The sequence below is a fragment of the Ursus americanus genome, chromosome 2 (assembly GCF_024610735.1).
Source record: "Ursus americanus isolate L20-20 chromosome 2, mUrsAme1.1.p, whole genome shotgun sequence".
NCBI classification, from domain to species: Eukaryota; Metazoa; Chordata; class Mammalia; order Carnivora; family Ursidae; genus Ursus; species Ursus americanus.
The window spans coordinates 104,539,479-104,553,673 of NC_142128.1; the positions used below are offsets into that span (position 1 = coordinate 104,539,479).

Consider the following 14,195-nt stretch of genomic DNA (forward strand, 5'->3'; position numbering starts at 1 on the left):
TAAAATAGCATGTTTTTAATGAGCTTTGTATTTGAATGAGTGGTCTAGTTGGGTTTTGCGTTCCATCGGCTATCCCTGATTCCTCACTTATTTACCTGAGGGTAGGGATTCCATTAAATGAACACCTGTCTTGTTTTGTTTTTTCTTTTCAGATTGCATTTTGAATAGTTGCTAATTTGAAGAAAGATTTTCACATCTGTTGTCATATCTGATGTTTATAACATTCATCAGTTTTACTCTGCTGGGAGTGCCTCCCAAAACCCCTTCATGTTGGTTTCATTTTCTCCCTTTTTTTGCATAGCCTATTACTTTTTCAGAACATTACTCTTTTTGTGTGCGCTGTTTCTCTCTTCTGCGTCTTCTCACCCCTTTTATGTACCACTTTTTGACAACCAGTCCTTTTGTGTTAAATCACTGGCCCCAACTGGTAACCACTAAATTCATTAGAAACAAACCCACGAGTGTTAAAACTCAACTTGTTCCTTTGGACCTATGCCCTTTGCCCCTCCTGGCCTGCAGGTCTTCAGTTCTGGCTTTGTCTCCTTTGTTACCATATTATTCAGCAGGTATTCAGATTGAGATCTGTAGCCCAGGAAAAGCTTAAATTCAGTCCTGGATGCCAGGGACTGACCTCACCTCCTTGACTAGACTCATTTACACTTCTACAGAAGCCATCGCGTAAAGCCCTCATTTGTGATTCAATCTAAAACATGCGTAGAGTAATTCCTGACTTTTCAGTAAATTTATGCTGTAATAATATAATTATCATTTGATTATTTCTTCTAATGTACTTATTTAAATACTGAGAATTCTAAATCATCGAAAAATAATTTCCATAAAGTTTCACGTTGAATCCCTAGTACTATGAAGGGTAACAGAAAACCTCTGTTAGGAACCTGGTGTTTCAGAATTCAGATGTGTTCTAACTTGACTCTATATGTATTATAGAGAAGACAGATTTTTAGCTGGTTATATTTAGCACCCTGCCATTTGCCCAGAAAGTGGTTATGTTTATATAGGATTTCGTAGACTATGCTTTGCTGTGATAGGCCTTTAGCATGCTTTATTTAACTTTTGAAGCCACCAGTGTTTAGAGCACAATTATAAGTTTGCAAAAATTCCCACAGCTAGAAAGACACTTGTAGAAAAGTGTATAGTTAATTGGTGGAAACTACAAATTTGTATCTTCTTATTAACATTTTGCATACTTTTTATTGAAAGTATGCTATACTTTTAGAAGTATTGAACATTGTTAAAAATTACAATTCATCACATTCTTATGGCATTTGCAGTCTCTTTTACTGTGTCGTGATAAGCATCTCTGGGATCACCCTTTTTTCTCTTAACCTCTCATGCTAGAAGCAAATTTTTGATTGCTTAAAGAAAGTATAAGGTTTGGAGGCAGAATTAATGTTTATTAATGTTATAAGTACAGACTATCACAGATGACATAGCACTGCTTATTTGTTGAGGCATTGATGAATCATTATAAAGTTAAAATTTGGAGAAAGAAAAGCAATCCCATTCAACTGTTTATAAAGGACCTCATTGTTGGTTGATAAAATTTGAATGTGAGCATTGCAATTGAGGGAAGTTTGCAGAGCCTGTTACTGAAAAGAACATATGACTTGCCTTGAAAAGGGGGAGGGGGGCACAAAACAAATAGGACTTTTGTATATGCGTCTAATTTTCTACATGGGATTTTTTCCTTCTCTATTATGTGGTTTCTTTTCTGTGTCCAGGAAATAAACATGACGATGGTACACAAAGCGATTCAGAAAATGCTGGGGCTCACAGGCGCTGTAGCAAACGTGCAGCTCTTGAGGAACACTTAAGGCGCCACCATTCCGAACAGAAAAAGCTGCAGAAGGCCCAGGCTACTGAAAAGCACCAAGACCAAGCCGTTGTAAGTCAAACTGCTTTTATGATTGCATTCTTTGATGAAGACAATCCCAGAAAAAGAAGGTCATATTCTTTTACTCAGAGTGCGGGAATCTTGTGTCAGGAAACTACTTATTCAACACCACATACAAAACTTGAAAAAACAAAATCTCCAACAGCAGATGCCAAAGTGGTCTCTTTGTCTTTACAGACTAGCTCTACGCATCACAGAGGGGGGCATGGTGTTCCACATGGGAAATTGTTAAAACAGAAATCAGAGGAGCCATCGGTGTCCATTCCCTTCCTACAAACTGCATTGTTAAGAAGTTCAGGGAGTCTTGGGCACAGACCAAGCCAGGAGATGGATAAAATGTTAAAAAATCAACCTACTTCTGCCACTTCTGAAAAGGATAATGATGATGACCAAAGTGACAAGGGTACTTATACCATTGAGTTAGAGAATCCCAACAGTGAGGAAGTGGAAGCAAGAAAAATGATTGACAAGGTAAATAACTGAAATTTGGGGATGGTGGAAGTTTTCTTTTGGTGTATTTGACTGTTGGAAATTATTGGAGGGTCAGCATGAAGTGTTCTCATGCAGTCAGTGGTACTGGAACTTGAGGATTTTGTGGGGGGACTGCAAAACTAACAAAACCAAAGTGCCTTCCGATTTTATTCTGCGTATGTTCCGAACTTTTGCCTGAGTTTCTTACGTAAAGTCCTGTACATTTAAGCTCTTTGGACCTTTTAAAGTTGTGTAAATTTAAGATAGAACTTTAAAACCCGTGTACTTCTGTGACCCTCCTCACTCTGCATTTATATAAAAGCTATAAAACAAAGCCAGGCTGCTGTGTCCCTATTGATATAAACATAAATGTCTGCTGATAATAGTTAACCATGGGGTTCCTGCCCACTAATTTCAGGTCTGAAACAGATGAAAGTGTATATGCTTTAGTCAATTTTGTTCTTTGTCCTTATTTTCTTTTCTTTCTGTTCACTGCTGCCTTTGGAGATAGAAGTGTATGAAAACAGAATCAGTTCCATTATGATACTCTGAATTCAGCCACTTTAAGTGTATGCCCAGCCTTGACGATTATTTACATTTTAGATTTGTTCTTTGATGTTCTTGGTTAATGCGTGTAGTAATTGTTGTATCGTTTTAAAAGCAGTTTTTATTGATTTTGCCCATGGTAATGGAAAGTTGACTTTAGAATCAGCTGTTTGTTTTATCCCCTAGAGAAACAGCAGCTTAAGTTTGGCTAAACAATAACCTCTAGTTTAAGTTCTTGTTACTCAAAGAGTGTGATGCATTAGCATCGACCTAGGAGTTTATTAGAAATATCAAAAAATCTCAGCCCTGATCTCAATACACTGAATCAGATTCTGCTTTAAAAGCGAGATCTCCAGGCAATTCATACGCACCTTAACGTTTGAGGTGTCCTAGTTTAGATGACGAGCTTACAGGCGGGGTTGTCAGAAGGTAAACAAGACAAACCTTTGGGATCTGGGAAGATTATTAGGACTTACGTTTACTTTTAATTTTGTAGTGTTTATTTACATGTTGGGGTATGTTGTACAGTGTATGCAGTCTGTCATCACATTGGTACATGTGTGTCATTTCAAAGCATGCATTTATTTGAGGAGCCCACGCTCAGAATTCTTTACTGTCGGAGCATACAACTTCAGACTTTGGAGAGCCACTAATTAGCCTAGGAAATAGATGCTGTGTGAGCAATGTCACAACAGTTGTTAATAAGAAATAGAAAGCAAGTAAGAAACTGATGAATAAAGTGAGTTTCCTGATTATATGAAAAAGAGGTCTAAGGACACAGTGTTAGCACAGAAGATGACTTTTGGCAATTTTGGATTATTTTCATCATTGGGAATTGATAATGATGTTTCTTTCAGGTTATTTTAAAGTTCCACATTTTCCCGCTGGTTGCTGAGAATGAGAATATTGTGGTCTAAAATACTGTAAAATGCAAAATAAAAGGATAGGTTTTGAAAAGGAAAATAGTAAGAAGTTTTAAAATTCAGATTAATATTAAGTTTATCCTATTATGCCTTTGTTTGGTTTATGAATATTGTATTCATAGTGATCGGTGGTTTCTGTGTGAGGTTATTTTACACTGAGGGGTTCTGTTATGGGGCTGAAGAACAGGAACGCTTGCCGGCAGACAGATCTGGGATTAAGTATAAACTGTGCATGCACTAGATAGGTGCCCTTGCCCTGGAGTAAACTAACCTCTTTAAACCTCCATTTCTTTTTTCTCTAAAATGCAAGAAAGTTCACCAGGTCTTATAAAAAGAATTCAGATGAAATATATAAAATGCATATCACAATGCCTGTTTTGTAATAAGACATCCAAAAAAATGTTAGACCCTTACTAGGAGTCTCCACATGTGGATCTCTACACAAGGTACTGATAAATCCTGGAAAGTTCTTTCAGCCTGAAAGAGTCCAGTCTGAAGCCCATGGGGAAGTGACAGTGCAAGGGAGCGGCCCATCCAGAACAGCCGAAAGCCAAGAAAGAAGTCAGTGTTATACACGAGAGTCTTAGGAAACCACTGGATAGAGAGGGTGACCACAAAACCTGGGGTATACCGTATACCTGCTGTCTGTAATTATCATAAGCCGCCATTTTTCAATGGCAAATTATACAGTACCACCACTATGGAGAGAGCAAACTAAGATTTTAAAGCAGGATTCATTTAAGGGAGTAATGGCAGTGTGTGAATGAGTGGATAATTCAGAGTCATTCCTAGTTTGTATAAACCAGAAAACAAAGCTGCCCATAACTACAGGGAAGAGTCACCGCATTACCTTGTGAATACAAAGAAAAGGAGCTCAGAGTCTACTAGTTGTGGTTAAAGCCAGAAGCCAGATTCAGCTAAAATCAGGCTCTGGGAAACAAAAACAGGGAAGCAGAAGTCAGATGTCTGAAGGAGATGAGGTGACTTTGTGGGCATGGAGGAAAGAAAGAGTAAGACTGGCCAGAATCAAGCATAAGCAGTGCTCTGGGAGGGTAGGAGCAGTACAAGTGTCACATCAGATTGCTTGGATAAGTTGGGTGTGTGGACAGAAGTTGGGGCCTTCGGCTCCTTTCCATTTAAATTTAATTGTCACGTGGCCCTGAAAACATGCATGTTGTCTCTTTCCTTTTTTACACCATCATTTGAGAGCTGGCTTGTTTCATTGATTTATTCATGTAAAGGCCTTTATTCGGCATCAACTGTTTGCCACCCTTTGTGGTAGAGAGAGAGCTTCAAACTGAGAAGACAGTGTTCTTCGCTTCAGGACATGAGTTTGTAGGGGAATGGAAATGCTCAAGTAAAAACATATGAATTAAAAACAGTATGATGAGTGCTTTGATAGACATAAGCTATTGGAGGAAGGGTGCCAGTAGTTCCCAAGAGATAGTTTCCTCTTAATTTATTCACCTGCCCCCTCCCCCATAACGTGCACACGCGTGCACACACACGGATGTAAACTCCATAATCGTGGGAACCTAGGGCCTGGTGTTTTATATGTCCTCAATAAATACTGAATTTATTTGCCAACTGAGCTCATTCTTAAGCAGGTGGAGTCAATCCTGTAACAGGGGTGTTAGAGTAGGGTTTTCCAGAAATCGGGAGCAACCTGTTCCAGATGCGGAGCGTGGGAGTGTGGAGGACTTGTTCAGAGGACCACAGTTATTTTAGAGATGAGACCTGACCAGATTTTGAAGGCCCTTGTGTATCATACAAAGGACTCGAGAGTTTTTAATGCTGGCGGAGACTCCCTGGAAACTTTTAAATAGTGCAATGACATCAAATCACTGTCAGAAGTGTGAAGAAGGGGCTGAAAATTGGAAAGGCCAGAAGCAGAGAAGGCAATTAAGAAGCTCCTGGCGTGTCCAGTAGTCAGTTGGGTAGAAAGGTATAGAAACATCTGGGTCTTAGGTAAGAGATCTGGGCTAACATCCTAATTTGGGAAATATTTGAGAGTAGCTCAATGCAGAATAATAGATGAGATTACTTAGAAAGAAGGTATAGAGGGAGAGGAGACAAAGAACGAAGTTCTTAGCAACCCGAACAATGGTGGACAAAGAGTGAGCAAAGGAGGCTGAAAAGAATCACACAGAAGAGACAGAGAAAACCAAGAGAAAATAGCATGTTGGACTCAAAACAGAATCAAAAGGAAGTGAGTAAGCCACAGTGTCACATGACACAGCACTGAATGCCTTTTCAATTTTTCCCCAAAATAACATTGTACTCCTGGGCCTAAAGAAGATAATTAGAGCAGGTATTTGTTTCTTAACTCAGGAAAAGTTGCACGCACTTAAAATAGGATCTCTCTAAAGAAATCATCAAGCTAAAATACTATATCTTTGTTTTTCTGTGCTGGTTGTAGTTAAAGGATTTTGAACTGTCCCCTCCCCAGACCCCAAGTTATGGGATTACAGCATTTTGTCCATGGTTTTGTGATGTGTGTTTGTCAATAGGTAGCATTATTTTATGCATTGTCCCCAAATTCACTTCTTATTATATTAACACAAATGCTTGTTATTTATAAAGACCTCTTGAGTTTTATGTCTAAGCTTACATGGAGATAATAAGAAAGTGCTGTTGACTGCTTGGATTAAAGGTAACTGTCTTCCATAGTAGTAATAGCCTCCCCAGCCCTCCCTCCTTTGGCCTCCCTATGGTATCTAGAGAACCCATCATAGTGCCAGCTTTTTCTTCCCACTCCTCCATCAAAACAGACACTGCTGAGGGAAGAGGAGGACGTGAATCAGGGCTATTTCCTAGCCTTCCAAGCTAAGGGAGAAAAACTTGTAGTGAGAACAGAAAGCCAAATATTAAATTAATGAAAAAAAATTGGTCATTGTAGATGGCTTGAGGCTCTCTTTTGAAAAAAGTATTTTTTTATACATTTCATACCGTAAACCAATTCTGCCAGATACTTTTCCTGACCTGAGTTTTGATTCCTGTCCATGTGTCCATGGCAACATACGTCCCCCCAATGCCTCTTAGGAGCATATTCTCTTCTCTCATGGGCCTTGTATCTACCCGTGCTTTTCTACAGGCAACAAACAGGTGGTAGGGAGGAATCCAGAACCAGGAAAGCTACAAGACTAGAAACACAGAACGAAGAAAGTCAGTGCTGAGAACCTAGACCCAGCTGTAAGCAGTTTGGAATGGGGATATTCCAAACCCTGAAGTTCGCAGCAAGAGTTTAGATTAGATCCAAGTCAGAGCCAGGGGAACCCTGATAAACCAGAGTCAAAATATAGGGGACCGTGCCAGACAGAACACGGAATGGCAGCGTGTCCCGGCTGCCCTCAGCCACAGAAGCAGACGTGTGTGGGGACTACAGAGTAGGAGATCAACGAAGAGCCTTGAGCAGTAAGAGAGGACCTTGACAGTGGGCAGCATTTTGATTTGGACTTAAGATTTTCTTCAACTTCTTGCCAGTCCGGAAACATTCTGATTTAATGGACCAGAGCAAATAGCAGTTCTTGGCCAGCGAATTCTGAGGGCTTCATTTTTCTTCCTCTTCTACTAGTCTTTCTTCACTAAGCAATTTTTTAAAGAAAAATCTTTATCAGGAGTTTTGGTCACTCTGATTCCTGCTCCTCTCCCCTTCTCGCTCCTCTTCTTAGCATGGGTCAGGTACAGGGAAACCCTCCCCTGCTGTGCTCGTCCCCAGAGCTTCACATCGGAACCCTCACCTTTCTTCATTCGGAAGCTTAATAACATTTACGTGGCTTCCCCCTTTCCTTCCTGTGTTATTATGTGAAATCTTATTTATTTTCCTGCTTCTAGGACTTGCCACCTACCGTGCCCTCAGCCCGTAAACTCTGCCTCACTCCTTCCCTCTTCTAGTTCACTGTCAGAGGCTTTCTCTCCCCTCCCTGTCCCAAGTAGCCCTGCTGTTCACCTCTTCTCTCCCCCGTCACATTACCATGTCTTATTTCCTTATAGAACTCCCCTCTAGCTAGTCTACTTTCTGCCGGTTCTTTCTAGAATGACCTTACTTGTCTTGATCACTTCTGTATCTCTTGTGCTTAGAACAGTGCCTGGCATGTAGTAGACACAGTCTCATTTTAATGAATAATGGGAGAAGAAGACTTTGTGACATGCTCTTTCATTTTTGTCAGTATCTGTGTGTGGTTAGTTATAGATTAGATAATTTAATTAATGGATTTATAAATTGGTCAGATTCAGCTAGGCCTCCACAAACAGATTTTCCTGTATTTTTTATTTGCTGAAACTAGTTTGTATCTTGATCCTAACATAACTTGTTAAAATGCATAGTTTAAACCTTGTATGTGTTAAAAGCTTCACTTTGTCAGTATGAAAACTGCGAAAGAATACAGGTTGTATCAGAAGAAATACATAAGTTTCAGGGGAATTGCCTCAACTAGTAGGAGACTGGAAACCAGCCTTTGAGTTTCTAGCAATACCCAGCTAACAGCTTAGCGCTTAAAAACCCGCTTAGCAAGGAAAAGGTAAGATGGTCATTGATGAGCGGCCAGATTTGAGGCATGAAAGGAAGGAATGCGTGTCAAGGAAATGAGCCATAAAGAGGAGAGAAATTGGACATTTTAACTGTAGCTGCGTGAGATTAGACCTGAGCATAATTCAAAGATAGGAAAGGAGGAGTTAATAGAAAAAGACTGCTAAGCAGTGCTGGAAAGGGAAGGGGAGTAGCTATAATACTCCTAAGAAGTGGGCAGAATCAAGGACCACAGGGTAGGTTCAGGGAGAGGGCAGAGGTCTGAGCATGTTTTTACACAGGCAGAAGTAAAAAGAAGATCAAGCTAGATGGTGTCTTTTTTAAAAATTGAGGTAATGTCATTCACATGACGTTCACCATTTTAGCCATTTAAAGTGTATAATTCATTGGCTTTTAGTACATTGACATTGTGCGACCATCAGTGCGGTCTAATTCCACGGCATTTTCTTCGCCCCAAAAAGAGATACCCTACTGGTTCCATTTCCCCCAGCTCCGGGCAACCACTAACCTACTTTCCGTGCCTATGGATTTGCCTCTTCTGGGCTTTTCCCGTAAATGGAATCATACACTTGTGGCCTTTTATGACCAGCTGCTTTCATGTAGCCTGTTTTCAGGGTTCATCCGTGATGTAGAATGTGTCCGTACTTTATTCCTTTTTATGACTAGCACACCATTGTGTGGGTGAACCACATTTTATTTATCTGTTCATCTGTTGATGGACATTTGGGCTCTTTCCACCTTTGGGCTCTAGTGAATAATGTTGCTGTGAACATGCATGTGCATATGTACATACCATGATACATTATAAAATGTCTCTCTGACCCCATTCTTTTTTCTAATAGCTTTATCTGAATTTTAAGTTTTAAAAGTTGATTGCTATTGTGAAATCACAATGTTAAATACTTAGAACTACTTATTCCATTGACTTTTAAGGGATTTTTCTTTTTAAAAATGAAATTAGATTTTTATGGAAAATTACATGTTTAAAGAAATTCTCTTTTATTGAGTCTTCCTGATTTTGTTCCCTGATGTTAGAAGCTAGGATTCTGCATAGTTCTTAAAGTATGCGTCAAGTGATTTCATAGGCCATGGGAACCTTTGCTGTTGATTTGAACTGGTAGAGACCCTGCTCTCTCTACCCAGGAGGTCCTTGCCCATTGAGGAAAGAGCTATTCCGATCATCTGAGGTTGAAACTTGAGTGCATATTTACTAGACACTTCGCAGGTGAAAAAAAACAATGTCAAACTTTTCACAGGCTTGGTGTGTACTGCACATAGTGACCTTTATCATCTGGAGAATGTTTCATTTCTTTAAATTTAAAACTAAAATTTAAAAATATAGTCTGGTTCTTAGAGAAATGTTTTACCTATAGAGTGCCCCACATGGTTCAGGTGACATTCTCTTTTCTTTACAAGCCTCCTATGTTAGACCTCAGCTCTATGGCGGCTAGCCCAGTAGCCTGCAAAGATAGTAAGTACACTGCCTCAGGAACAGGTTTATTAAAATTGTTTGGAGTAGCCGCTGAGATACAGATGTGAAATCCCAAAGTGAGATGCCAGATGTCATTTGCACACATCCCAAGGAAAAGAGAGAGGACATGTTCTGTAATTCTTGGAGTAGGATGGTGAGGGAAGTGCTATCTTCTTACCCAGGCCACAGGAGGGAGGAGGGGTCACAGGTCACTCCCCAAAATAGAGCGGCATCTGCCTCGGTCAAGGGAGCTAGAGGCTCCCTAAGGTCCCTAACTCTCCACCGCTAAGGTGAATGAGTTATCTTTAAGCATCTGCCAGGCCTACAGAGCTCAGATAGTACAAGTTCAAAAGGAAATGTTCGATTCCCATCCACTCCTCCTTTCTTTTGCTCCCACCTGGAAGAATTAGAAACTGACTGACAAACTTGGGGTGAGAGGAAGCATAACAGTTAGGTGTCTGATCTCTCTCCCTTCCTCAGTCTAGACTTTCAGCCTAAAAAAAGCCCCTAGCTGAATGAGAGAACCTGATTTTGTAGAACTGTATCAAGTTGGGTAGTGTGATTGAGCCCAGGGAAGGGAAGAGAAGCATGAGCCTGGGTTGACATACACTGCGCTTGTGAGATATCTTTGAGCCGTCTATGAAGAGAGGTGACAGGTGAGCAGCTGTGGGGTGGAAATCGAAGGGAAACCTTGGATGTGAATGAAATCATCTAGGGACAAAGCCTACCATGAAAAGACGGGAAAATCTAGCAAACCTGGTCTCAAGTCTCATCCAGCTGTTGGATCATAGGCCAGATTCTATATGCTTTTTGAAATGTGAAAACTCTAATAGCTTTAAAGCACATGGACACAGTATAAGATGTTTATGTCCTTTTTGTTTTCACATGAAAGTTCTCACAGGTGGATGTTTTTGTAGCAAGACACAAAAAGGACGATAGGGATTTCAAGGTGGGTAGACATTGCTCTCATTAATTTTTCAAAAAACTCAAAAAAATGTAGGTAGAAACTTGGAAGACTTCTTCCCCCCATAGTCGTGCTTCAGACCCTGTCACTTGTTTGGGAAGCAGAGCGTGATTTAACTGCTGACAGGTGTGTATGCATAGCTGGCTCTGAGGCTCTACAAGCAACCTGTAGAAAGTCATCTGAGTATTTTCTGCACAGTGTCAGCCCCCCTTCCCCAGAAGCATCACTTCTTTCTTCAGAAAATCACCTGAGATCGTTTATAAATTAACGTGCCAGATAGCACATGCACGTCCTCACACGTGCACGTTTATCTTTTACTTGCAAACTGGAGTTACAGTTCCCCCCGGTAACTGTAAAAATAAGGAAATAAATCCCAGTAAATTTGGAGGTCAGTGACTTGACTTAGAAATAATTTTAAGTTTTTAATTTTTTTTTTTTTAATTTATTTATTCGACAGAGATAGAGACAGCCAGCGAGAGAGGGAACACAAGCGGGGGGAGTGGGAGAGGAAGAAGCAGGCTCATAGCAGAGGAGCCTGATGTGGGGCTCGATCCCCTAACGCCGGGATCACGCCCTGAGCCGAAGGCAGACGCTTAACCGCTGTGCCACCCAGGCGCCCCTTAAGTTTTTATTTTACGTCAGCCCCAAGTAACTCGAGTAGCTCTGATTTGCTTTCTTTTCCAGTGGGACTGGAGTCAGAACACGTGGAACAGTATACACAGCATTTTTTACTGGTGTTAAAATTTACCAATTCTGATGATTAACAAAATGAAACAGGTTTTTTTTTCCTTCTGTAAACCGTGCTTTCGTGTATTAAAATCCGTATTTGATTTAAAATTAGCAATATACAATTTACTTTTAAAGCAGAGATAATTCAAATATTGAGTGGTTCAAGAGATATTAAATCACAATTCTTGAAAACTGTAGTAATATTTGAATTAAATATTAAGTAATAAGGCCATCTAGTGGTAAAATTTCCAAGTTTTAGTGAATTTGAAAATCTCATGTCTCCTTTACTAAATGTGGGCTTCAGAATTTATCAGGTATACTGTATGATCATTAAAAAGCTTTCTAGAATAGTTTAAGGTGTTTTTCCCTTTTTATAGCAAAGAATGACCTTTGGTTATATCCTAAAGATCCTTTCTACAAAGCACTAATTCAAACACATAATACTTTTTTTGATTATAGTAATTAGAGCCACAAGTAAAATCTATAAATAATAAGCGTTGGCAACAAGAAACGTGCTAGTAAAATGGAATGTTAAAGTTTATGTAGTTATAACCTTTCTCCAGTCTGTTAGGCAGATTCTAGCTGGTTATGTGCCAGGAAATCAGTAAGACTCAGATCATGCCCTTGATCGAGCACCTGATTATTGGTCTCTGTATTTAAATATTCCACAAGTGTTGGCCATAGTCAACCTGCTTAGTGAAAATGCTGATCTGTGGGAAGAGACCCACAATCTGCCTTTCAAAGGCCTTTCGATGAATTTTTAGGCAAGTAAAGTTTGAAGATCATGCTGTACTCCGTACAGAGATCATACAATCAGAACCTGATATATGGGACCTTAGAAAATTCCAAGTATAATTTGAATCCATGTATGTCAATGTTACATATTTGTTAGGGAAGGAGCCAGGGAAATCAGCCGTATGTTTATAGTTTTGCAACATGCTTCTCATAAATAATAGAGCAAGAGACAAGCTGAAGACAGCTGAAGTGGTATTCTTTCCTAACTCTGCATTATTATAATATTTAACATTATTAATTTCTTTTAACAAATCAGTTGTAATATCCTGGCTATTTATTTTATTATCAGACAGTACTTGGCTAAATATTAAAAAGGACAGTCTCATTTATTATGAAGTAAGCTGCCACAGCCCAGTTTTTCTTTCTGACTCTGGCTTTGGCTGGATGTTACCCTGTCCTTAAACATGTTTCCCTTGCTAGTGAACTACCTATCGAAATTAATTCAGAATATTTTTATTTGCCTCTGAAGTTACTGATACTATTCATAGTAATCTGGTGCTCAGACTTTTCATTTATAAAATAATTTCTCCTCCTAGGTATTTGGAGTAGATGACAATCAGGATTATAATAGGCCTATTATCAATGAAAAGCATAAAGATCTGATAAAAGATTGGGCTCTCAGCTCTGCTGCAGTAGTAATGGAAGAAAGAAAGCCACTGAGTACGCCCGGATTTCACAGCTCAGAGGTACATGTCCCTTCCTCATATGTAACTTTTACACACACAGGTTGTTAATTTTCATCATTTTTGTAATTATATTATTTTAAGTAATTGATATATCCTCTTGAGAGTTCTTCTAAAAACTAAATTCTCACAAATTAATTTGTTTCTAATAAAAGCCTAAAGCAATTTTGCAGTAATTTTGTTTCAGTTTTTGTTGTTATGTTCTTTTAAATTATGTTATTGTGCTCATCAGTGAAGGGAAAATGCTAATTTCAGAAAAGTTGATGAGTTACATACTCACTGCTCTGACTGGCATTATGAGATAAAACAAAAAACAGACTGCTAGAACTTCCTAAGAGGGGATGTGTGTAGCACGGACAGGTCTAAATGTCATGCCAGACAGATACAACTTACATACCTAATAAGTGTGGGCACGGTGCAGCCCCGGCTGTGATTCAGATAACATGAAGTTAACCAAGGATGGCCTTGGTAACAGAGTTAGGGAGTCAGTCTGGTAGAGGAGAGCAGGCGGACCTGAGTGCGAATCCCAGAGCGGCCACGTTGAGCAGCGTGCCTTTGTGTTGGGCACTTCCCGTTTAGCTGCAATTGTCTCATCTGTACGAACGGGATTGTTGATAGAGCTTATTTACAGGGAGTTCAGTGAAGTCTGAGGCACTCAGCAGAGTAACCGCCCAAGATTTATGCCCTCAACAAATAGTCCCGTATTGGAAATGATATTAGGATGTCATTCCACGTTGTTATGTCAAAGAGAAATGTGAAGGTGTATGTATTAATTCATTATAATTTATTCAGACAAAAAGAGCTAACATCCAATAGGGCTTTCTTGTGCCGTTTTACAAATAAGGAAACTGAAATATGTAGAAATTAAGTTGACAAAGGTCATAAAGCCAAGTGCCTTGTGGAGCCAGAGTTTGAACCGTAAGAGGCCTTGTTTTCTTGAGTCATTCTCTGCCTCATTATGCCATACTACCTTTTAGGAAATGAGGTGATTTAAAATACACAAATGGTAAATAAATATACAAATGGTAAATAAAACAAAATCTTAACATATAAATAAAACACATAAATAAAATGTTACATTTGTATGAGATATAAATAAAATATTTCAATAGACCTGTAAATCCACCTGTTTTTTTATTTATGTTAAAATTGTCCATTAATGGTCTGCTT

General features: G+C 39.4%; 1 protein-coding gene across 14 annotated transcripts in view; it reads left to right on the plus strand.

Annotated features, from left to right (window-relative positions):
* CEP170 (centrosomal protein 170) overlaps positions 1 to 14,195 on the plus strand; it is a 119,820-nt gene that overhangs the window by 74,463 nt on the left and 31,162 nt on the right. For 6 of the 14 annotated variants that reach the window (XM_045796029.2, XM_045796011.2, XM_045796021.2 and 3 more), the window contains exons 9-11: positions 1,743 to 1,906; positions 2,093 to 2,386; positions 12,879 to 13,028. In XM_045796029.2, coding sequence (XP_045651985.1) covers positions 1,743 to 1,906; positions 2,093 to 2,386; positions 12,879 to 13,028 — 608 coding nt within the window. Of the gene's footprint in view, positions 1 to 1,742; positions 2,387 to 12,878; positions 13,029 to 14,195 lie in introns of all 14 variants that reach the window. The other 8 variants (XM_087859661.1, XM_087859667.1, XM_087859676.1 and 5 more) reach the window with 4 other exon arrangements.